Below are 24,405 nucleotides of genomic sequence, written 5' to 3'. Positions count from 1 at the left end.
AAAAATTTCCAACAGCACACTATTTAAAAATAATATGCTTATTGAAATTAATGATAAAAACCATTTGATATTTACATTTATTTAAGAAAAGAAATTGTTACAATTCAAATGTCGAATATATATCATAAATACATTTCACACCGATTTTTCCAATCCGATATGTAGTAACATCAAACTTCATACATTGTTTTTTTTAGATTCTTTTTCCAGTGCCTTCTCCTTTGCTCTTTGATACAAGGGTACAAGTTTTCCGTCCTTAGCAAGCATTTTAAGTAACTCCATTATCAATGGCAGATAATTATGTTTTCTTCTAATATTTTCTTCCTGGTACCTTTTCGATTTTCGTATTTCCTTCTCTATTAACGCCTGCAGACATTCCAACTCGGCTGGATCGCAAACATTCGCTTTCTGTCGTTCGTACAATGTTTTTCTATCGGTTACTATTGCCATTAAATTAAAATGTATTTCTCCCTCGTTGTATCTGCAAAAGAAAAGAAGAAAAACAAATAGTTTGCACATAAAAAAAAGAAGAATAAAAGATAAATTTGAGCAACTGAAATACCTACTTATTTATTCGTTTTTGTATTATGGGCTTCACTGCTTGAACCCATTGATCTCCAAGTGGACATGGACCTAGATCCATTGGTCCATCTTTTAGCCCATCCAACTCGTAGAGTCGACCATCGATTGGAATGTAACTAACAAAGTGAAATACATCATCATCCTTGGATGCTTTCCTTAAGTCATATTCAAATAACGTTTGCCTGTAATAAATAACAATTGTTTTGTAGGATGTAAAATGTCACTCCTTGTTAGAATGAATGAACAGGGTGTCCGAAGAACATTGTATTTCCTTGAAAGCCGTAATTCCCGAGGTCATTTGAAGAATCAGGGCACGGCAACAGACGGATTTCAGTTCGGCCAATGCCAACGCCACGCTCTGCGGGAGTCCGTCTGCTTTTGTCGCGCCCTGATTGGTCCGTGTTTTTCGTTAATAACTCCTTCACGAAGCCGCGAAAAAGTTACTTCAAATGACCTCAGGAATCACCCATTTCAAGGAAGTGCAATATGTTTGGTACACCCTGTATAAACTGACTCTTATAAAGTGACGATTGAGTTTTCTGCAAAATCGATTTAACGAAAAACGTTCTATTTTAAGGTCAAGGTTTTTTTTTTAAATAGGACCCTGAACTTTTCCATACTGTCTAATAGTGGTCTGTAAACAATTCACGCACCATGACATCAGTTCATTCAAGATCATGTTAGATCACACAAAGCTAAAAAATTTAACTATCATGTTTTAGCAAAATTACTTGGAATGTTCATGTTCCATTGTTAACATTATCGTCTACGAAAACAGTGAAATGATGTTGAGGTAAAGATACATGTTTGATTATACAGACATGGAGAGACAATTGAAGGTACAACAAAGAAAAATTGTATGCATTGAAAAAACATCACGAGAATAAACTTCTTTCTACAGTTACACTAGATTTATCTTTCAACATGAATACTTGAATTATCAAATCAATAAATTGATCGTCTTTGGTTTGTGCTATGGCCAGCCTGAGCACTTGACATGTAATTAATAGCACATTTTTAAAAGTAAACACATTTTTTCAAAACATTATAGTTAAATTTTTTTGTTCTGTATGACTTGGCGTAACTGTTAGACAAAAATGGGATAATGGTGTATGAACTGGTCACAGAGAACAAAGTGTAGTGTTCTATTTAAGAAAAAGCCTATTTGACTTTTTCATGCCTCTTTATAACTTTGAGAAAACTCAATCTGTCACTATAAGAATCAGCCTGTACAAAACAAATTATGAAAGAGATTTACAATATACCTTGAGAAAGAATTGTGTACTTCTCTTATTATATCAGAATTACTGAGAGCAAGCCCCCTCATATTAGCATCGAAGCTCTGGCAAAAATTTTTGAACTCCTCCAAATTTGGCCCCAACGATATATCAGAATGTTTACAATTTAATAGTACACTTAAAATTGCTTGCGTCGCACACGCATTATTAATTACCTGCATAGGAAGAAATATTTATATATTTATTTATTGAATTTCTTTGTTTTAGAAAAATTACACTCATAATATATAATATAGTACATTGTTATAATACTTACTTGTTTTGCGAAAAAGATTTTATCCAACCTATTATCTTGGACAATACTTCCTGTAGGTTCATCATCCTGAACCCACTTAAATAAGAATATTAACCCATGTATAGGCCTAAAAATGATAATAATAATAAATTAAAATGACAGAACTATTCCTCCTTTATTTATGGTATTGATTAAATCAATCAATTTATATAAATTTAAAGTGTTACTTTCATTATGAGAGTTTTATGTAAGAATGCATTTATCACTCCAACTAAAAGATTTACAAATAAATTTTGTAAATATTTATAGCGACAATTAGGTTATTTTAAGTAAAATAATTTACACTCACTTTAAATTGTCAAACTGTTCGTCCTCCAAACTCCACAATTCTTCCACTTGCGCACCTTTTACACCTATAATAATATCGATAGTATTTTAAATAGATTACAAGTATCTGCTAACAACAAGAAGGTACAATGTACAAGCACACAGAAGAACAATTATTAGCGTAAAAGTTTTTCGTTGATATAAGTAAGTGAAATTATTTTCTAAGCAATCATAATATGTAATAAATTCATATAAGATTTATAATGGTTTACCAAATTCTTTAATTAATTCCGTGAAAACGCCAGGATCACTTTCGATAGGACACCAATTGCCCGCTGAGTCCGCCATCTTTTTCCATCATTTGCTAAACTCAAAAGGTAACACTAAATAGAGAAGAAATGAGAGAGTGCTCCCACTCAAATTTCCGTTGTCGTTGATAACTTGGTGCTGCACCAAGCGGCGAATTTCGTAAAATAATGGGGATCTATCCTGTTTGATTTCGCATTTCGACACAGGGAAGGTACATACATATGTAAGTACCCTCGCTGTTCACATCTGAGAAAAAGACACCTGGACAAAATGCGGGTTTGATTTGTAATTAGGCATCCATAAGTTCGCTATGAAGTCACATAGTGACAACATCAACGAAACAGATTATGAAAAAGTAGGACCTTCGCTTGCCTCTGTTCTATTTCGCGTGACTTTTTTCTAGCAGCAAACACTACTGGACAAAACAGTACTGGAAAAAATCAGCCCATTATGTAGTAGTTCTTACAAGGAAAGTCGAGAATCAGCTTTTATGAGCTTAACCCGTTCCAGTCATCGAGAAGAGAAAAATCTTTATTAAGAAAGGATTCTTTGAAGAATAATAATAGAAATGATAAAGCTTTATTGCACAAGAAGAGTCGTCGTTATATTTCATATCAATTTCTTAGTTCAAGGTCAACTCAAGGTCACTGAATTCATATAAAACTACACATTCAGATATACATACATATTAAAAAAAGTCATGGTGACCGTGAGTCTTCATTGAAATGAAACTTTTTCTTTTCCAATTCCTACTAGTGCAATTTGTAGGCCATTAAAAACTGATTAACTTTTGTTCGAAACATTTTTTTGTCAGACCAACTGTCGGAAGTGCCTTAAAAATGGTAGCCACTAAATTCTAAACCATACCGTATAGTTTTTTTTCTTCATTTTTTTGTAATTCTTACATTCATGTATGTATATGGTTTTTTCATTTGTTCATATTCAGATATTTCTGGTGTTATAAACTTCAACTTGGGTGAAGAAAAAAATCTTCATGCAACTGTGTCATTTGAACTTTTTCTTTATTTTATTTGATATACCATTACATAAAATTGTAGTTAACTTGTAAGTGAAGATGGTACGTTAATAAACTGAAATTCTAGGTGGTATCAATTATTTTTGGTAAAAAATTTACACAATTTACCAGCACAGCCTCATTTATTAAGTGATTGGATTAATAAAATATGAAAAAGTTATATAGTTTCTTTATAATCATCAATTAATATTACAATGCTAAAGCTTAATTTACACTATATACAAGCAATAAATTAATTAAATTTTCAAAATGTTATAACTAAGAATCAATGATCATTAATTGGCGTTACGTTACAAGTTCTTTTAACAAAGATTGTACATCAAGTTTACAACAAACTTTAAAAAAAAAAGTCATTTGAAACGCAGTTTACATTCATTGATAGCATAATTGAATGTATTATTATTATATTGTTTTATAATCGGATATCCGCAAAAGAAATATCAATATGTCATACATTTAAAGCCAATGGGCATACTTTACTAGCATCAGTGGACAATTTTTATTTTTATATTGTATATACATATATAATTTGTGTCAATTTTTTACCCAAATTTTAAGTGACCGCAAGCATCGATAGTATTCAGCATGAAACTTCATTGAACTAGTTTTGTTAATTGGTATTAATCGCTTGTAATAAAAAATTACTTAAACCTATGACAAAACATTACATATGTATGTAGTCTTTATACATTTCTTGTCAAAGCAGCTAGCATTGCATAATCATGATATTAGTTATTATTTTCTGTATGACATAATGATGACAGAATATCCTCATACCGCCGCATATTTGTTTCAAATGTTTCCAACTGTTTAGTAAGGTCCCCTCCTACTTGTTCGGCGAGTGTTCTTTCTTCCATAAAGGCTTGAAGTTGAGGCGCACTTTGACATTCACGATAAAATGCTCCTAAATCACTATTAGTATTTGTACCAGCAAAAGGAGTTTTCTAGAATAACATTTCAAAAGTTTAAAGAGACCACATCATAAATATATTATAAACGAAGGAACGTTAATTACCAAATCTACCATAATAAAATCGTCGTTGGCACTGGTCATCGAGCAACTACTTCTCCTAGATCCATTTTGCGAGTTGCACTTTGACGTTGTGTTATCGTTTGTAAGTCTTTCATTATTTCCATTGCTGCTGTCTGTTGTAGTAGTTGTTATTGCAGTCTTTGTGTTTGCAGCCTCAGCCACTGTGACAGGTGGAGGTGAAGTTTGTCTAGGAGTTAACAAAGAACTAAAAGGTACATCTGGTATAACAAAATCCTCTTCGTTTACAGTAACAGGTTTATTGACTACAAATGCTCCCACTTTAATAGTATCACTGAGAGATTTTGATGTTTCTTCGCTAAAATATAAATGTAAAAAAATGTATCTGAATATATATTTATATTCGATGGAAATAGAAAAATTAAACATTATATCGATCGCTTACCTTTGCTGGTACCTTGTGTGACGAGGACTTAAATCCGAATGAAAATGATCACTCTTTACCATTATCGAATCACGACCGGTATGAGTAGGAGAAATAGTCATTTTTGTTCTGTACGATACTGATAAATGAATTGTACCCACAGGTGTGCACAATTGACCTACTCTAACATTTTTATAATTATCACCTTAAAAAAGATTTGTTTTAGTTTCTGTTAACATTTCAATACGAATAAAACAATATTATTGTAATTAAGTGGTTCAAATGATAAAAGTAGGAAATGTTTATAAAGTATGTTGATAAACATAAATTAAATGAGAATTTTATACATATACGTGGAATGGACAAAATTTATACCTAAAGTATGAAGCTGCGGTTCTCCTAGATAAATTTTATAGCAAATAACATAAGAATCGGGGCCTTGCCTTCTACTAAGCTTATAAGCTGGAGTAATTCTCGATACAGACAATAAAGATTTCAATAAAATGCCCATTCTGTTGTATACCGTGTATGTTACTCTTACGGCAGGATCGCTATGTTCAGGCAAAACACGAAGACTCCATGTTTCTAAAACCATTGTGTCACCTTCAACAGTCCTCAAAGAGATTTCGATACAGAGAGGTATAGTTGAATTGACTATTTCCCCACATAATGCTCTTTTAGCTTCGGCCAAAACTTCTGGTACATCATGAATAGCTAAGTTGAACTACACAATCCAACAATGAAAATATAAGACATTTTACAAATATTTAGCATTTCATAACAAATAGCATACGCATTGTCAGTGTACTTTTTACTCTGTACTATAACTCAACAATAAGATGGGTTTCTTCTTTTTCAATTATACTCTTGTATAATTATCAATTACTTTAGTCGCACATAAATTAACATCTTTACAAAGTAAAACGAAATGTTTTAATCAGAAACTTGTTTCACAATTATCTCATACACTTTACGCATATTTTGTGTAGATTAATTAATATAAAAACCTAAAAGTGCTGGTTACTGCAGTAAAATTATTACTTGATTGATCAGGTCTAATATACATAAAAACAAAATATCATATTTTAATATATGAAAGAAAAAATATCGATCATGTGAACAAAGTAATGGTAAATTTATAAATTACTAATAACATATATGTCTAACACTATTATACACAAATAAGCTTACCCAATCTGTTCCAGATGAATTCGGCTTGCACTTTGTGCTGACCTTTTCACCTGACCTCGACTGCACTATAATTTGAGCAGCTTTTAATGCCAAGAATTTAGTAAACTTATCCAAGTCCTTTCTATCTTGCATACTCAATTTTAATGTGGACATTTTAGTGCTACTGTTCTTTAATAATTTTGATAAAAAACAACACAGCTATTGAATTGATATAACTGATATCACTAAACTGAATAAAATTTTGAATATGCCAAAACATTTCCTTTGATTGCCTTCAAAATTACATGATGCATTTGTATTTGACACTCGCACGTGTTAACCATTACAGGCGAGTCAGCCAGCAATTCCAATTTTTCCTACGAGTTCCTAATGCAAGGACTCCAAATGAAAAACAATAATTTGACAACAGCATGGACATCATATCGTTGCATTGTGTTGCGAATAACTCTATGGCAGGTTATGTGTAACGAGTCGATTTGATCTTCTTTTAAACAGAATTCAGGTCACTGTTGATTCAATATAGCGTCGCAGTCAAAAATATTATTCGAACCAATTGATAATGTGAGATTCCTTTTTACGAATAATACACCGTCGAACAAAAGTGCAGTAGGTTGCACAATAAGTTCACTTAGTACTATTAAGGTGTGTTAAGGCGAACGCACATCGCATAACTATGAGAAGTATGCTATGTTATTTGATGTTTTAGATTTACTCTCTATCTTATGTGTAAAGCCAGGCGAAATGTTGATTTTCGTGTGTAAAGGTATAATATCAGAGGATAATATATACATAATATAAAAAAAATTAGTTCAAAGTTTAAACAGATATTGTTAAATCATAATGAAATGAGCTTCTACTTCACAATTGCTTTTACTTTAATTCCCTTCGCTTTTTATTTGACAGCACTAGTGCTCAAATATGTTAATTTTGAGTGATGTGGCCGTTGTAGGTCACTGATATATATATATATATATTTAGAGTTCGCGTGTTCGTTAACTGAGCGGTAACAATAGTTAAATTAATTAACTAGTAAAATTATGTTAAAAATGGTTTATTTGTAAAATAAAAACTTTGAGAGAGAAATGTACGTGATACTCATGAGACATGTACAGATGGAATGAGCAACGAGAAACAAATTGTAATAAAAATGAAAGTTAAATTAATTGCTATTTTTAAATTACCTAGACAACATTAAACAAGAAAAGAGAAGGAGGAAACAAGAAGGCCGCGATTAGGGTGCATCCTCAAATGCAAACAATGGTAAGCGTCTTCAGGAGTGATCAATGAGAAAAAGCGGCCGCGGCTTCAAGACTTGTTTTCTCCTTCTCGGAGCGTTCGAAGCACCAGGACGGCACGCGGGAGAAACTACGCATCGCTGAGGCGCCATATATATATTTAGTTTCTGTGTAATATTCAGTTCCTGAAATTGTGTTCATCTGTTAAATATTGTTTTCTGTTGTAGGACAATAGAAATATCCCATTAATAAATATTTCATTCTAAATGAAACCAAATAATTTCTAATGTTTAGACAATGATACGAAATAAGAATATTAAATCCAGTGAATTTAAACTTCCCGCTTGCTTATACAACCAGTTTAAAGGGTCAGTCGATCCAGCGACGTGAAAGGTGCCGTGGTGCCGGCCGACGTGTCGCCTCTTGTTGTATCCCTACTCTTTGCCTTCGCGCTAGAAAATGGTTACCGACAAAACTCGGGAGTTTCGCTTCTGATATTTTGTGATCGACACTGAATATGTAAGTAAACTACATATATGCACTACATTCTGTAATGGCGGCAAATGGCGGCAAGTCGCCGGCAAATAAGAACGATGGAAGAAAAATGGTCAAGGTTCTATAACTACATCCCATATATCCCGAGTTGATTGCAATTGTGGAGCCCCATTAGCATAGTATACCATATATACCACAGTATTCGACGTATACATGGTATAACAAGGTCAGAAAAGTTTCGTGATAATGGCATTGCTTCCTCCGGATCCTATATACCTTTTCCGAAGTAATATGGGAAGTATTCATTCTATACTTTTTCAAGTAACTTCTGATGTAGAGGTCCTCTATGCGGGTACTGCTAATGGAAACGTTCATATTTGGAATTTAGACGTAAATAAAATCTTTTGATTTTTCCTATGATTTAGCGTATTATAATTTACATTCAATCGAAAATGCCATTTCTCATATTTAAGACAAATCGAGAATTAAGTCAGATTAAATCAGGTCAAGAGTCTTGTTTAAGTTTACAAAGTTTGGATGAAGAAAACCTATTTGTACAGCACAAATGTGGTTTAATAAATGCATATAAAAGAACAGAATCCCATTGGAACAAGTACAAATCAATTGACATAGATTTTTATCATTATTGCAGGTATTTTTGATATTTATATGTATAGAAATAAAATTATCTTCGTTATATATACAATATAAAATGAGAAACTTTATTAGAAGAAGAGAATTGCAATTATTTAATAGGATAAACTACATAAAATTATAATATTGTGATACGGCTAGTTTTAGTTTTAGAAATTTTCTAAAATTTATTAAAATTAAAACATCTATGACAGGTTTAAAACATTTTCTCAAAATGAACTATTTGTACCACTTAAGGAATCGAAAGTTGGAATATTATCTACAAATACATTTAGCATGGAATTAGAACTGAGTCCTCCAAATGTTGAAAATTTAGGAGAAGTGATGGCGATCAAACCCTTGAAACAGGAAAATTTAGTTCTAGTAGGTTATGAATGTGGCAAGTTAATTTTATGGGACATTAGGCAAAAGAAGATTATGAATCATTTAGTAACAGAACCATGCCCAATGGCTTTGGATTTTGATACTGTTTTGATGAAAGGTATTGTTGCTGGTCCTTCCGATCAGTTACAGGTAAACTATTTTATTTTTATTGAAAATTATATCTATCAAGAGAAATTTCTAGAGAACTTATTTATGTATTGTACTTTTATTTGATAAAATAAGATTTCTATATGTTTCAAGGTATAATAACTTTGGTGTTTCATTACTATAGTAATAAATTTCTCATTTGTAGGTATTTACTTTGTCAAAAGATCATGTATTGTGCGATAAAACAAGAATTAAATTGAAAAATCCTGGTACTTCTGTAATCGCTATAAGATCTGATGCTAGGATTGTAGCAATTGGAGGATGGGATAATAGTGTTCGAATATATTCGTGGAAAAACTTAAAGCCATTAGCTGTTTTAAACCAACATAGAGATACGGTACAGGACATTGCATACTCCTCAGATATAATAAAGACTTACGATAAACATGTAATGGCTACAGCTGCAAAAGATGGATACATTGCATTGTGGAATATTTACAATTAACTTGACGTAAATGCAAGTAACTAAAGTTCATTATAGAGTTTAATTATAAAATGCTCATTATAGAACTTAGAATAAGGCATATATCTCATTATCCCTCTGCAAACAATGTAAAGTTATACTTGTACTTGAGTTATACATGTTTTAATTGTTTAGTAAAATAATTGTTTGTTGTACATTTTTATACAAATTTATAAAGACAAAATATGTGCAGGTATTATGTTGAATAAAGCCTTCATCAGTAACTATATTACCAATGTATGTGCACTCATTTCTTCATGTTCCGTGTAAAAAAGATATGAAAATCGTGGAAATATTTCGACTCGAAAAACCTTGCGAACGCAGGAATCTACTCGCAAGAGGACATTTCGAAACTCGAAACAAGGAGCACATAATGTTTCTCCGCTGAGAAAGCCGCACAAAGAACCTCCAGTCGAGGCTACGTCGAAAATTCGATCTTTATGTTCAACCTTCTGGATCTACATGGCCTACAGATTTTTGAAAACGTGCGTGAACATAATACTGAATTGAATAGCCCTCCACATCGCGTACGGTTGGAGCCTACTAAGTACGATTGTTGGCCGCGTGTTGCAGTGCCTTTCTGCCTACATCTAAAAACAAAAAGCGACGCCAGTGACGCCGAAGTGCGTGAGTGCGGTTCCCGCAGATGTACAACAATGTTCAAACATTCTGTTAGAATACGTGACCTCGCCGGAGCTATTCCCGATCGATGCTATTCCGATTGAAACGTCGGAAAAGCAACACCCAAATCCCAAAAAATTTTATTTGACTCTGCAGAAGAAAAATAATTTTTCCGAATGCAGGACTTCCGCAGGAGGGGGGGGGGGGGGAGGTGTTACGTCTGCTTCTGCTTGGACGTATTGCGTAGGTTTAAAATTGTTATCGTTAACGACTACTACGCCGCATCACCGTAGCAGGTGTTACCGCAACTACCGCCAGCGGTTGCCACATTACCACACCGCCGATACAGTAGAACCCCGAAAACGTACATGCTTCGTTACCCATCATCGCTGAACCACACTCAACGCTCCGACTGCACCACCACCAGCGGGCCAATCACGGGACAGCAAGGCGACGCCAGCGTGCGCCGCGAAAATATGAACAGCATCAACGAGCTCGAGTGATTTAAGAAAGGTCTAATCGAAGAATGGACAAAACCCAGAGCTGATTTAACAGAGAAACTGGTGAGATCGATGCAAAGACGATTATATGCTGTGGAAAATAGTCGAGGATACCCACAAAAGTACTAATTTTTTATTTAAATAAAGTTTAAAACAATATTTTCCATATGTATGACTTTAGGCGTGAGATGTTTTTCAGACTGAATTATAGTACCGTTTTTTGGTAACTTGGAATGGTTCTTTTGTTTTAACATTTAAACACACTAACTATAGATACATTTACTATAGATATATGTATATTTGTTATATTTCTTTTTCCGAATCATCCCTATACTTTTTTACTACACGAAACATATTTTTATATGTAATGCACGATTTTCGCTGTGACTCGCTATACAATTATAACATATCAAAATAATTTATGAAATGTTGGAAGTACGTAAAAAGTACAGTTGTTTATTAATAACGTATTATTTTATATACATGCTGCATACAAATATATATTTACATCAATGTCGTTACGTATAAAAATATTTAAATTCACGTATTTACAAAATATTCTATATTTAGTAAAAAAAAACTCTTTATTTTAATTGTTGTTCTTAAGTTCGTTTTCATTTCTCAATATTCGAGTTAACATCTAATTAACATTGAGCAAGTAGATTTAAATTACGCCTAATTTATTCCAGTCGAGGTTCGCCGTTTGAAGCGTTCTAACGAAGTCAACGATAAATATAAAATGTAATAAGCATTGGACTATTAACGATGCTGCGTATTGAATAATGTGTTTTATTTTACGGCTATTGCATGATTTTCGCAATTTGAAAAAGAAAAAAAAAAGAAAAACATAAACGCATTTGATATATGCCTCCTTATTGATACACAGTCAGATTTCTGTTAAAAAATTAAAGCAAATATTTCAGAACGTAGAAAATGAGAAGATACTTAATGCTGTTTAGATACGGAAACATATAAAAGAAAGAAATGTGAGGCGTGAATGCAAAAGTAGATCTATTGTATAAGTAAAATATAAATAAGTTTCACGATTGACTTTTGCAAATGTGCATATAATTATCCGTTCTTAAAATATTCCGCCTGCACTTCGATGATAATTGAGTTGACTGTGTTGAGTATAGTCATAACCTTGATCGTACCACTCGGCAGAGGATACAGAGTTGACGGTACCAGAAGATGATGTGCCAGGATGTCCTGCATGTGACGAATGTTGATGGCTCGACGTATACTCTCCTTGAAAATGACTGAACTGTCCCCAACCAAGTTGTGCTCTACACCAATCAGGGTTTCCTAGAAGCGAATAATATCATCGTTTAAATCCTGGATGTCTATTTAAACAATAAAATGCCGCATAACTTAACTAAAGTCTGCAGAATCCAATTTTGTCGTTCATTTTGAAAAGGAAACTTGAAAAGGACTTGTGTAGCCTCCAAATCGTATTATTAATCACCCGTAGTAAAAACGAAGTATACGGAATATTCAGTTCTTGCTAATACGCTTAAATCCGTAAACTATCGGTAACATTGAGCGCGACACTGAAATGGTACGGGAGCTCTTAGAGCCTAGAGTCTAGACAGGAAAGCCCATAAGATGCAACGTCTGTGATCATCACAGTGTGATGTTCCTAAATCTGTACCAGTGCCTTGGTACAGTACTTCTATACCCCTACTGTGCTTTTATACCTCGTCTATGGAGTAGCTAATCCAACCACTGGTAGATGGCAGTGTACTTACCATTTTAGTAATATAGTAGTACAATCATATTTGATGTATTTCAGTTTCAGACACTTTACATTTACATTATATTAGTACTATTAGCATTATAAGAATTAATCAGATGTGTCACTGATTCTGTAATGTGAAGACGTTCGTTGTTTTGTGTAATATTATAATATCATTTTATAATATCGTTTGCATAGTTGTTATATTAAATCCATTTTAAAAACCTTTTCCGTATATGTATTGCCAAAACCTTATGTTATAATAAACGTAATTATTTATGCAACAAGATTAAATAAATACTTTTAAGAAAATTTCATTGCACGCAAAAACAGTATAACTTGCAGTTTTTATATCGTTTGATATTTTAGTATCGAATATTACCGAAAATAATAAATACATACGTATATAACCCATATGTTGTATGCAAGGAAGTGTACGCGTACCTGCATACATCGCATCTAATACCGAGAGATAACAGATGATTTTTTTACATGAATTGCAATAAAATTAAAGTGAAATAGAAATTTATTGTATTTTCTTTCTTATTATGTTTAGCAGATTGAAAATAATATAATGGTATGTTCAAATTTTTCTAATATTTTTGCTACTTAAAATTACACCTACTAATTGTTGTCATAAATGCATAAAATCCGCAGTCTAGTAAGTAACAATATGTAACAGCTTAGGTGTTATTTGTGTTGAGAATATATGGAATATTTGACGATTTGTTGTGTCGGATGTCGAGTACTAGGACCTTCGATCAGATTCAAGTCTGTTTGTCTTTGTCTCGCCAGAACAAATGATTCTTTTCGACATACCGTTTCGTTCTGGCATTGAGCGGTATCGAGAGCGGGTAACTTCAAAAGAAGAAGAGGGGTTAGAGATTTTCTTGTTGCGAAGAAAACATCGTGGTCTTCTATCGAAAGAAAACTGTATTAGAAATAACGGAAATATTCAAGATGCTCGAAGTTATTGGTACACCCTGTATCGACGGTGTTCGAAGCGGTGGCAGAAACAGAAGAAAAAGTAGTGCCAACACGAACCTGCATTATGAGAAAGAGTTGTTGGTGCGCCGTGAGCTGCTGGTGGTTGAATCGTTGGGACTTGTCCGATCTGCATCGGATGGCCCTGCAACGAACTAAAGTGCCCAGAAATGGACACCGCATGACCTGGAAGGACACTACTAATCGTCGCTGGCACTTGGCTGATGGATGTGCTAGTTGGTATTTGTGTGGTCGACCCTGGGATTTGGTGTCCACCATTGCCGTTCGATTGTTGCAGCGATGTTGGACTGTGATGCAACGAAGTTGGTACCTGCGGTATACCAGCCGACATCTGAGGCACTTGCGGTAGTTGTGCCAGTTCATGACTGGCTGCATATTGGCAGGGAGTCAAGGGTAAACTAGCCACCGAATTAGCTATGCTGCCAGCGTGCTTCCGTAGCCGTGCTCTACGATTGCTGAACCACACCTGAAACACAAAAGACATTTCTTTCTAGTAAGATATCCAGTTTATGTTCCCATTTGTATTCCAGTGATTCTTAATGACGAAGATCGTCACATTTATAATTGTAGATTTCACGGGGCAAACTTCTAGAATATTCTATGAAAGTTCAATGGAGTGCCCCAGATACAACATGTCAGATTTAGAATCCATGTAATTACGATTGCATAATAATACGAATGATACTTTTTGTTTCAATGAAGAATTATTTACGCTAAAAATAACGCGGGATATTTATAGGTACTTACTTTTGAAAAGCAGGGCAAAGTATAAAATCAGTGCCGTTCGCATAACGATGAGCGGTACTGTAGATACGTGAGTGGATATGGAATGAAAAAAAAAAACGTTTACAAAGCGTTTTCCACATTTATTAATTCGAATATACAGGATCAGGGGCAACTAAAGTGTTAAAAGCTGCTTTTTCTCTGAAGGAATTGCAGATATCAACCTGAAATTTTCAAGTGTTGAGTAGTGACATTCGGGGTAAGTGTAAAATATCACCTTGTATTTATATCTACGATACAATTCGTAGTACTGTAGCAATGATCGTTCACGATGGGTAAAAAAAGACCCGAACACCGCGAGTGTGACAATTGTGATTAAAACTACGATATGTGAATTCACGTGATATGCTTTTAATATGTTCTAAAATAAATGGAAGACAAACGTATTCGTAGAAACTTCATTATATTTTTGTCCGTGGTCGCATTCGTTTCGCAAATGGATAAATAGGAACGTGATGGGTCGTGATGGGAACCGAGGACTGCCTAAGAGTTCGAACCAAGGGTGCCAAACGATATGCAAATATACTCACTTGTATCCTAGCTTCCGTAAGGCCAGTTCTTTGAGCTAATTCTTCTCTCGCATAGACGTCGGGATATTGCGCCCGTTGGAACGCAGTTTCCAGTTGCTCTAGTTGTTCTCCGGTGAACGTAGTCCTGCTTCTACGTTGCTTTCGCTTCAAAGGAATACCTGGCTCGCTTTCCGTATCGGATTCGTCACCACAACGACCTGCAACTTGCACAGTTGTTGCGTTATAAGTTAAAAATTCTGTTTAGCAGGTGAGATAAGGGAACCAAATTACTCTGGGGGGAGGGAGGGGTGGGGGGGGGGGGCAACTACTGTGCCTATATTAATTATATGTATTTACTTTTAAAGCACGATGAATATTAAGAAAAAGATATATATCTGATTTTGACTGATTTAACTGATTTTGATGAAAAAATTGAATAAACTCTTTTGTAATTCGGTCCCTTACCCTACATGATTAATTTTTATGAGACTATTAAAGAACTAGAGAACTCCTTCTAAAGCGTTCGTTACCAACGTTAAATATTCGCGACAATCAGCATTTTTTATGAAACAGAAAAAAAAGAAAAGATAATATAACAAGTAAAAAACCTTTTTTCGATCACAACACAGCAGCAACTGATTACACAAAACAATTCTTATTGTATTCTATTACAACATACAATGATATCTTTATTGTGTTTTATTATAATACGAGAATGTATTGTTTTACCTACTGTTAAGAGTAGACATTTTTAAATAATCGAGAGAGATTTCGGACATCCACGAGTTAACGCTTGTAGAATAGTTTATTCGCATTCATTTGCTATTCCAACTCTATACCAACTATCTTGACACGTGTACATAAGGCAATTTTTGCGATAAGGTAAATACTTATACCGGACAAAACGACAGGTGTCGCACACGCAATCGTCGGTAGTGTAGCCGACGCGACGCGACGGCTAGATCGACGAAAATGTCGTTAATCGAACCATTATTTAAATATTAACATTAAAGCATTTATATACATTTCTTTATAATCTGCTATAGAAAGTACAAAGCGTAGAAGTGAACTTTTAACGATGACGATTAATGCGTACAAAGAACATCGTTTGAAATTTAATATATTGAATCATGTTTAATTGTAGGATTCTTTATTTTTATTACTAATTTCGGTATTTCTATTTGTAATTTTTATTAAAAGCGAGATAAAAAAAAAGTGCAAAGATCAAAGTGCAAAGAGACAAAGAATCTCATAGTATTCGAAGTATCATTTGTATTCACTTGAATATATTTAAATGATGTATTTAGTATTGAGGTGATTAGGTATGCAGTTTTCTTGATTTTCTCTTCTACATATATGTACATACGTATATGTCCGTTCATCTTTTTATAATACGTTCCAACTATTACAGCGTCCTGTTGCAATACAATAATGTAACTGTATACAATGTATGTATTATATCTAATTGTAAGACTTATGTATACTATACTAAAATGTAGATCGGCGAGATAAAGTTTTGATGTATACAAAGTTGTGCGACAAAATGGCGCATTCTAATATTTTTATTTTGCGATTATTGAGATTGTAATGAAATATTTATTGTATTCCGTTGTACACTGCTTAAAAAAGAACGTCTATAATTTTTCGTTTTATGAAAAAACTAATCACGTTGCTGAAACTTTTATTCAATTTGAATCTAGTCGGTGGTCGGTAGTGTTTAATTTTTACCTTATTCCTTTTTGCTTCGACGCGACGCGACGTACATATGTATACATACATACGGTTTCGAAGGTACTTTAATGGAAAAGTTTAAATCGTGTTGTTAGATCAATTAAAAATCGGTGTTAAAATAATCTTTTAAATAGTTCGTGTCGTATATGTTCAACTATACTTTGTAAGAAAATAATTTGACGGCACTTCCAAACATTTTAGTTTACTTGATATGGAGGTTCTGAACGAAGAGTTGCATTGGGTTTGAAATATTGTTGAAAAGCGTTTCTTTTTTTCGGTCTTTTTAGGTTTATTTGGACCAGGCTATGGGGTACTTGTATGGCTATTTGTTGCCAATAATAGAAAAGACATTGAGTATAATGTAGAGGGAAAGTAAGCCAAAAGGATGATCGGCTGCGATTACTTCGGACATATTTGCTCTTAAGTCGACTCTATTCCATTGTCCCTTTTTTTGTCCCATTATCGTTCAATCGAGCATCCGAACGAAACCTTTTGTATCCGTTACAAGTATCGTGGCTCAACGTCGAAGAAGCTCTTTACCTGCCGAAGCTCTACCGTTTGTTCGTTCAGCGAACTCATTGATCCATCGGCGAAGTGAAATCAAATCTTACGCTCGATTTGACGTCGATTCTCGACGTGTCTCGCGTGTACCTTTTGCGGACGGGATCAACGAAGAAGACATCGGGAAGAGACGTCTGTTATGACAAGGAACTACTCGCACCTCGATTGCTCGTTGTCAATACAGGATTACTTCACTATTCTGTTTGCCTAGCTGCGGATCAGCTTCGCGATGAAGAATTAAATACCGTGAAGACTGAACTTATTTTTCGAATTCGAGAAACATTGTCGAATCGACGCGCTTAAATAGCATTTGACCGATGCGATGGACCGAAACATGTACTCGAACACGAGGCATGACAAAAGGTTCCCCTAGCGAATCATTTTTGAAAAATAACAGCAGCGAAAAGTCTCTTATTCCAAAGAGACCGTATTACTTTTCTTAAACTATGAAGGCAGTCACCGTAACGGTACAAGCGTCCAGGTTATTATCTTCCATCCTGCAGATGCGAGTAGCCAACTAAAATGTATAAATAACTGTATAACGTTGGCATTTAAGATGTTTTAAAAGAATTTTTATTTTCACACCATAAATCAATGTCTAACGAACGGAGAGCAGTTCAGAGCGGTTTTGTGATATCATTAGGAGAGCATAGCAAATTATAAAAGCGAATACATATGAATGGGTTGAATGGGTACCTTGTTATTAGGGCTTGAAAATATTTTTCAGTTTATTTAGTCTAATAATTTTGCAATTTATTTCCTCTGTCGATGCATACTGTACGTATACGTATGTACACGCGTCTGTTATGTCTTTGGATAGAGTTTCTATCATTACAGCCCTGATAAAACAGGTAAAAGTAAAAAAAGTTTCGTTATTGCATTAGCATTGTCCCATCGATAGCCACTATGTAGTTTCTGTTGCGCCTTCGGACGCACGCTCCGTGTTTACACCCGCTGTCCTTACCTTCGGATTTCTTCTCGCGGTCCGGCCGGCGAGCTCGCGAAAAATAGTAGAACTGCACGATCTAAGCAACGACACGGTCCCGAGGGTTTGCTTAAATCGAACCCTTCGCTGTATTACTATTAGGTGGCTGACCACTATAGCGCAGGGGTAGTTACTTTTGTCATACCTTGCATATATCGAACAAGAATAGACGAATAAATAAACGAATTTTTATGCCATATACTGTTGCGGATATGCGGATCCAAATTAGATGAATGATACCAAAAATTGAATAACCAATTCTCACATATAGAAATATTAACTTGAAACTTTCTTTTGTCCACCACTGTACAAAGAATAACGTATGCTGGCGAACCAACGCCAACGTTCCGTAATAGCTATAATGGATCGTAATGAAATATCGGCGGACCCTTTTTTTGTTTTGTTTGAGTTGACCATGTTCTCCACACTGTCTTGCCACGATATGACAAGAGTTTAAACCGGGTACCCGTCGGCTTTACGGTAAATGCAACTTGTCTCTGATGCATTCTTTTTCTCTTCCGTTTGTCACAGTGAAAACGTAAAGGGGCCGGTAAAGGTGCCGCCAAACGAATCACCAAAAGTTTTCTGTCGGTTTGTACCTTAGGAAACTCACGCGGATATTAAGCCTTCGTTTCGAATTTATGTGGCATTCGTACCATCAGGTATGTTTGTGTGTGTGTGCGCGCGCGCTCGCACGCGCTTCCGTGTGACGCTACAGGCAAACTTTCGGAAACGTGTAAACTTATACCGATTGATGCATTTTTTGCAAGAATTTTGGAACTGTGCTACACAGTCATAGATTTCTAGAAATGCAATCTGTGCTAGTTTTGTATAAAACACTAAAGAGAACATTTCGATGTACCACAATGACACGAGTTTCACAGAATACTGAAAGGAAAGTACTGCCCTCGGACAATTGTAGATTGGGACCGAGTAGAGAAACAGTACGGACTAAAATCTCGAGAATATCGTCAAAATTAAACGATTTCAATCTGTAAGAGCACATAATTCTATTAAATGATTACTAAGAGCAAAATTAAATGATTGCTGAGGTGAAAGTATAATACGAATCGCACTGTTAAGAACAACGGTCGTTGGTCAAAATTTCTTGAATGTATACATATACGTACATACATACATACGTAGATACGTAGATGTGTACATACATATATGCTTTGCGCTTACATTCGCGGATATTAATAACGTTGGTATAAATTTTCTGAAATGTTTCAAAGCGTAGCACCGCATGGTACATACCTCGATATCAGCGTGCGGCATACATTTCTAAATATCCGTGATCGAGTTGCGAGTCAGTTTGCGGAGAACGTAATCAGAAGCTGATATACAAGGTCCGTTGACACACGACAAATGTCCAGTCAGCGAATTACCCGATTCACACGGAGTCCGCTCCGCGACCTACGACTATTTGGCGGGTTTGCTCGTTGATAGGCGCAATCAATATCGGCTTCTCAAGGATGAAAAGAGATGCGATCGGCTGAATAGAACGCGTGAAAAGATGCGTGTAATCAATTAGAGAGGACTTGTGGAGTCAAAAGCAAATATCTCTTTTGGAGCAACGTCATCCTGAAATGTGCTGGTCAGCATCCCTGCTGAGTAAAGACCAATACGTTTACATATGAACGAGACTCTCGCGTCGAGTAACGAAACTGAAATACTACGGAGGCTCTGCGCGAACGTGTAGAAGAATTGCTTGTAATATATTCTCACTTTAGTAGTAGTAGACCTAGCGTCTCGTCTATACGTATCTATACTATTTACATCATCTTTAGTAGGTTGAGTTAACCAATTTAAAGAATTTTTTATAATCATAGAAATCAATTGTTTATCTGGACTACAATATACCGACTACATATGTCGTGTACATTTATGGGAACACGATTCTAATATAAAATCGGTGTCTCCGAACTTCTCGGTGCTCGAGTAACACAAATATTGTACCGTACCGCACGTAGCTACATGTACAATCAAAGATTTTGTTTCAAATTGTCGATTGTGTCTACAATCAAATGAAATATAGAATAATGGATCAAAGTTGAACTCCAATCGTTAGGCTTCTAATAGAAAGAATAAATTGCTTACTTTCCTGCATAGTGAATTTTAGCTGCTCACTGCTCATGTCTTGGTAACTACAAAACAAATACTATATTTTAAAAATGAGAATATTAATAGCAGACAATAATGTACATTAACGCGCATGAAAAGCGAATGTTTTTCACATTCTTTTGTTCTTCTTGGTTCAAGAAAAATGTTATCTTATGTTTTTGATGTGATGTGTTTGATTTGTATTTTCTTGTGACAGATTCGAGTCTGTTTGTAATCGACACAACTTCAAATACCATCCACATTGCCACTGACTAACATTTAGGTGGCATAAAAACTATTAGTAAATCCAAAAATCATTTATTTTTAACAAAGTTGAATATTGGACTTTAGTCGCGTCGCGTCGTCTCTCTGAGTAAGATGTTGTACCAGTTAGGAAAATCGCGATGGAGGATGGTATATTGTGCATATATCGTGTCGCTGCGAAAGTGGGGAAATACATACATATATATATATATGTATACATATATATCGGGTGCACAGAAACATCGGTAGGTAGCTACATACACATATACTACATATATGTATACTCGTTTACATCAGTTGTGTTGCAGGAGGGGTCGGTGCTTTCCTGCGCCTTCCTTTTGCTTTCCGCATGTCGAATCGCGTTCTGAATGGTGGAAAAGGTGCCGCACCTTCGTAGGCTGTAAATGTAGCCGGCCCGTCCCTGTCCCACCTTTTTCTCCTCCAGCGGTCCTAGGGGGTCTTAGAGCGTGTGTGAGGTCCCCTAAATGGTAACAAATGTCTTCAAAATGCCAACAATGAGCCGCGAAGCGGTTGACATCCGAGAGCGCACTCTATCTTCCTGTCAGCGTTCTCTCGAGGGGTGAGAGACTGTTGGGGAAGGGCCGAAGAATTTCAGGGGCACTGATAATACGTGTCGTACGGCGGGCTGCCTTGTAAATAACATCTTTTGCATTTTTATTTAACCCTCTTGCTCGTAACCGAAACATTTCAGACTGTTTCATCACCGTAGTACCCGGGAGCCCACCCAGCAATCTATATTTTATTCTTTGAATTAGAAAAAAAAAGGAGAGAGAGAGAGAGAGAGAGAGAGAGAGAGAGAGAGAGAGAGAGAGAGAGAGAGAGAAAAGAAACAAATTCAACAAGTAAGAGTGGGTGACCTTATGCGTCGTGGATCGACTTACACCGATGGATAAATGTATAAGACACTTCATACAGGGTGAATCACGTAACCTACGTTATTTCTAATAATATGAAAAAATGGTATATACGCAAGTTGCACGGAATAGAGGGGGAACTATTGTGATGTAAATATTTTTGTACGAGTGCGTGAAGGCCGGCAGTGCGTTTCGGACATTTCAAGGTCACCTTGATATCTTTAAATGGAAAGACCTACCTTTTGTATCAGGAATCGATAGAGTATCAAATTCTTCGCAAAAATCTATTGATCTTCATACGTTCTAGATCTAATACAGTTGACGAGTGTATTATCGAAATAATTTTCCATAAAGTGTACGACCAACGAAATGTTTCCAGACTGGTCAAAAGGACTTGGTTGATGGTATAATACTTCACAATGGTATGCCCTTGACGTAAACGCGCTCTGTAGCCCGAGTCCTTTAATCTGACTTATTACATTAGTGATTTGACGAGATATCATTTACAGATGATAATCAAATGTGAACCACTAGACGAATCGCGCCGTATATTCTCAATCTCAAAAGGATTATATGCTTATGTGACAAGGACTACACCGACGCGTCGGCACAACACCTCGCAGCATAACATATTAGATACAGAGCTTGATATCAGTTCTAGACAAGCTGCCCCTTTTCTTTGACGTCGCTTCTTTTTCCCATCTGTCCAATCTCCTTCCATTCTTTTTCATTCTTCGAATTCTACAATTCGATCGCGCAGTTTCTATGTACATATATGTATAAGCTGTCTGTCAAAAGTATGATACATCTATGCACAATTCTTTTAACAGCAGTATTTACCACTAATAATAATTGTCCCCATTTTTCAATGTTAATCTGAGTTTCAATAGTTGCAAAAATTATATCCTCGGTTTGGTAACATACGAACTGCGAAAGTTTACGCAAACTACGGAGGGTTAAATTAACTTTTCGTTTCTTTCTCATGCTTCGAAAAAATGGAAACGAATTCTGTATTCTATAATTTTTTTTTAAGAAATAATCGACATCTCCAATAAACCTTACGAGAGAGAGAGAGAGGAGAGAGAGAGAGAGAGAGAGAGAGAGAGAGAGAGGGAGGGAGAGAGAGAGAGGGGGGAGAGAGAGAGAGAGAGAGAGAAGAGAGAGAGAGAGAGAGAGAGAGAGAGAGAGAGAGAGAGAGAGAGAGAGAGAGAGAGAGAGAGAGAGAGAGAGAGAGAGAGAGAGAGAGAGAGAGAGAGAGAGAGAGAGAGAGAGAGAGAGAGAGAGAGAGAGAGAGAGAGAGCAATCTGCGTGGAATCAAGCAAAGGCATGCGAGTAAAGAGTTAAGGAGCAGAGATTACTTAAATCAATGTCGAGTATTCCGTAGCGCGTCGATCATCAGATACAATCAATAAACCTGATTGTGAATCACTTAGCGGCGTTGTTCATCGGATGGCGGGCTCCGATTATGTAGGAGGTCGGAGGTGGTGTAAAGGATCAGAATGGATATACATATAACACACGCGGAGAGGAATGAGAGGGGTGGGCAGGACCCATTAGGCTAATCCCTCGTCGGCGGCCTCGGCCAAAGGAACGGAATAAGAAGGAATGAGAAAGCCACAGGTTACGTGTCATTCCTGCTCGCCTGCCGACACCTATACCGACCCTACTCCGTAGCCGTGCTACGAGTATATCCGCTCAGAGGTGCTCCCTATCACGAATCACGGCCAACTTCCCCCTCCCCCAACTCAACTTTTTCCACTTTCGGCATCCCTTCGGAATTCACCCCATCTTTCATCTCTCTTTCCCTTTACGTAATATCTACAAATGGATCGTTCGATTCTGTTGTTACTAGTTACTGCAACCGTCAAACAGATAGTTTCCCTTCTTTTACATACAATCTTAGGCAATCTTACACAATCAGTCAGAAAAAACACCAACACTCAAACACTCAAAATTTATAAATAAATTAAATTTTTTCAGAAATTACAAGTTAATTGTTACATCAAAGCGATGTAACCTTTTTAATAGTGTACTGCATGACACTCGTACATTTTGAAAATTTCATCCAAATCGGACAACGTTGCAATCAGCCAAAAACATTTGAAGATGATCACATAAGCGCAAAATTCTCTGACAAAGCCGAAGATTTGCTACTTTCAACCTTAAGCTCTCATCTGGAAATTATTGCTTTGCGTATAATTGACACAGATCTATAAAACACATTTTTTAAATTTTCGTTACAAACCCAAATGAAAAGTTGTGAATATTACCATTTACGTTTTTTTGTTTTTTTGTAATTCAGATGAAACGCAATTTTTACAAAATTTTCATTACATGTGGTCTAGTAAACTAATGTATTTAGAGACGTTTCCTTTGATTAAAATTTTAGAAAGTAAACTATGACAATGAGAAATTGCATAAAGATCGGCAGTTCTAGTAATTACATAACCTAAAATGCCCAATATATTTTCTGAACTTGAAGTATGAAATTATTTTTCCCTAATGATTCTATTGTATCGGTTATAGTGTAATTAATAATACGATCGAAAATACCGAAGAAGAATACCGAATTTTCAATGACCGTTAAAACCATGATACGTATGAAACGTGTTATTACACTATTCGAAGAGAATAAGTTTAAATGAAAAATTACATAGCATTTCTATGGTTCATTATTATACAGGAACGTCTAATTGGACGATATAACCTTATCATCGTGTAACTTTAATAACTGTTAAAAGTGATAATTTCATAAGAGCACGAACAAGAAAAATTTAATGTAATGAGCTTTAATTAAGGGGTATTAAACGTTAACGACGGCCATTTACAAGATCGATGAATACTTGAACGCGGACAACACGATGGATATCTTTAATTGAAGGGTTCAATTTTAAAGCTGTCCGCAACACTTCCTAAAGAACGAGAAGACTCTGAGAATATTCCTTAATGGTTTAACACCTGT

At 35.4% G+C, this 24,405-nt stretch overlaps 4 protein-coding genes across 6 annotated transcripts in view; 1 reads left to right on the top strand and 3 right to left on the bottom strand.

Annotated features, from left to right (window-relative positions):
• Window positions 1–38: 38 nt before the first annotated feature.
• Window positions 39–2,853, bottom strand: Uch-l5 (ubiquitin carboxy-terminal hydrolase L5). Its single transcript, XM_076800932.1, has 6 exons — window positions 2,715–2,853; window positions 2,465–2,528; window positions 2,137–2,242; window positions 1,848–2,035; window positions 567–764; window positions 39–481 (listed from the first exon to the last, which is right to left on the bottom strand). Exons 1-6 carry the CDS (start codon window positions 2,788–2,790, stop codon window positions 178–180), a joined length of 936 nt encoding a protein of 311 aa, XP_076657047.1. The 5' UTR covers window positions 2,791–2,853; the 3' UTR covers window positions 39–177.
• Window positions 2,854–3,890: 1,037 nt separating this feature from the next.
• Atg13 (Autophagy-related 13) lies at window positions 3,891–7,066 on the bottom strand. 3 transcript variants are annotated; one of them, XM_076800730.1, is made up of 5 exons: window positions 6,394–7,066; window positions 5,578–5,926; window positions 5,224–5,407; window positions 4,812–5,136; window positions 3,891–4,731 (listed from the first exon to the last, which is right to left on the bottom strand). In XM_076800730.1, the coding sequence occupies exons 1-5, from the start codon at window positions 6,544–6,546 to the stop codon at window positions 4,516–4,518; spliced, it is 1,227 nt and encodes a 408-aa protein (XP_076656845.1). In that variant the 5' UTR covers window positions 6,547–7,066; the 3' UTR covers window positions 3,891–4,515. The 3 variants fall into 3 exon arrangements, with proteins under 3 accessions (XP_076656845.1, XP_076656855.1, XP_076656837.1); XM_076800740.1 differs by having other exon boundaries at window positions 4,803–5,007; window positions 6,394–7,065; XM_076800722.1 differs by having other exon boundaries at window positions 4,803–5,136; window positions 6,394–7,060.
• Window positions 7,067–8,153: 1,087 nt separating this feature from the next.
• Window positions 8,154–9,997, top strand: LOC143361276 (guanine nucleotide-binding protein subunit beta-like protein 1). The gene is made up of 4 exons (XM_076800546.1): window positions 8,154–8,513; window positions 8,597–8,775; window positions 8,972–9,290; window positions 9,454–9,997. Exons 1-4 carry the CDS (start codon window positions 8,370–8,372, stop codon window positions 9,751–9,753), a joined length of 942 nt encoding a protein of 313 aa, XP_076656661.1. The 5' UTR covers window positions 8,154–8,369; the 3' UTR covers window positions 9,754–9,997.
• Window positions 9,998–10,669: 672 nt separating this feature from the next.
• Window positions 10,670–24,405, bottom strand: part of LOC143362371 (protein gooseberry-neuro) — a 28,594-nt gene continuing 14,858 nt past the window's right edge. Inside the window, exons 4-6 of the mRNA XM_076802485.1 lie at window positions 14,946–15,142; window positions 13,672–14,098; window positions 10,670–12,197 (exon numbers count right to left, since the gene is read on the bottom strand). Of these exons, the coding sequence (XP_076658600.1) occupies window positions 11,974–12,197; window positions 13,672–14,098; window positions 14,946–15,142 (848 nt within the window). The 3' untranslated portion in view covers window positions 10,670–11,973. The remainder of the gene's footprint in view (window positions 12,198–13,671; window positions 14,099–14,945; window positions 15,143–24,405) is intronic.

This window comes from Halictus rubicundus, chromosome 1, assembly GCF_050948215.1.
Source record: "Halictus rubicundus isolate RS-2024b chromosome 1, iyHalRubi1_principal, whole genome shotgun sequence".
Taxonomy (NCBI): domain Eukaryota; kingdom Metazoa; phylum Arthropoda; class Insecta; order Hymenoptera; family Halictidae; genus Halictus; species Halictus rubicundus.
Note: the sequence above shows the minus strand (reverse complement) of the source record. Positions and strands in the feature narration are given on the sequence as shown.

Bases quoted from the DNA above. Each gene is read 5' to 3' on its own strand.
- Uch-l5 (XM_076800932.1), bottom strand. From the start codon at position 2,790: ATGGCGGACTCAGCGGGCAATTGGTGTCCTATCGAAAGTGATCCTGGC. The intron at 2,036-2,136 runs GTAAGTATTATA...CTTCCTATGCAG, and splicing joins AAATCTTTTTCGCAAAACAA to GTAATTAATAATGCGTGTGC. The intron at 765-1,847 runs GTATATTGTAAA...TATTTATTACAG, and splicing joins GTACACAATTCTTTCTCAAG to GCAAACGTTATTTGAATATG.
- Atg13 (XM_076800722.1), bottom strand. From the start codon at position 6,546: ATGTCCACATTAAAATTGAGTATGCAAGATAGAAAGGACTTGGATAAG. The intron at 5,927-6,393 runs GTAAGCTTATTT...TGGATTGTGTAG, and splicing joins ATTCATCTGGAACAGATTGG to TTCAACTTAGCTATTCATGA. The intron at 5,408-5,577 runs GTATAAATTTTG...ATCTTTTTTAAG, and splicing joins ACCGCAGCTTCATACTTTAG to GTGATAATTATAAAAATGTT.
- LOC143361276 (XM_076800546.1), top strand. From the start codon at position 8,370: ATGGCATTGCTTCCTCCGGATCCTATATACCTTTTCCGAAGTAATATG. The intron at 8,514-8,596 runs GTAAATAAAATC...CTCATATTTAAG, and splicing joins TTCATATTTGGAATTTAGAC to ACAAATCGAGAATTAAGTCA. The intron at 9,291-9,453 runs GTAAACTATTTT...TCTCATTTGTAG, and splicing joins GTCCTTCCGATCAGTTACAG to GTATTTACTTTGTCAAAAGA.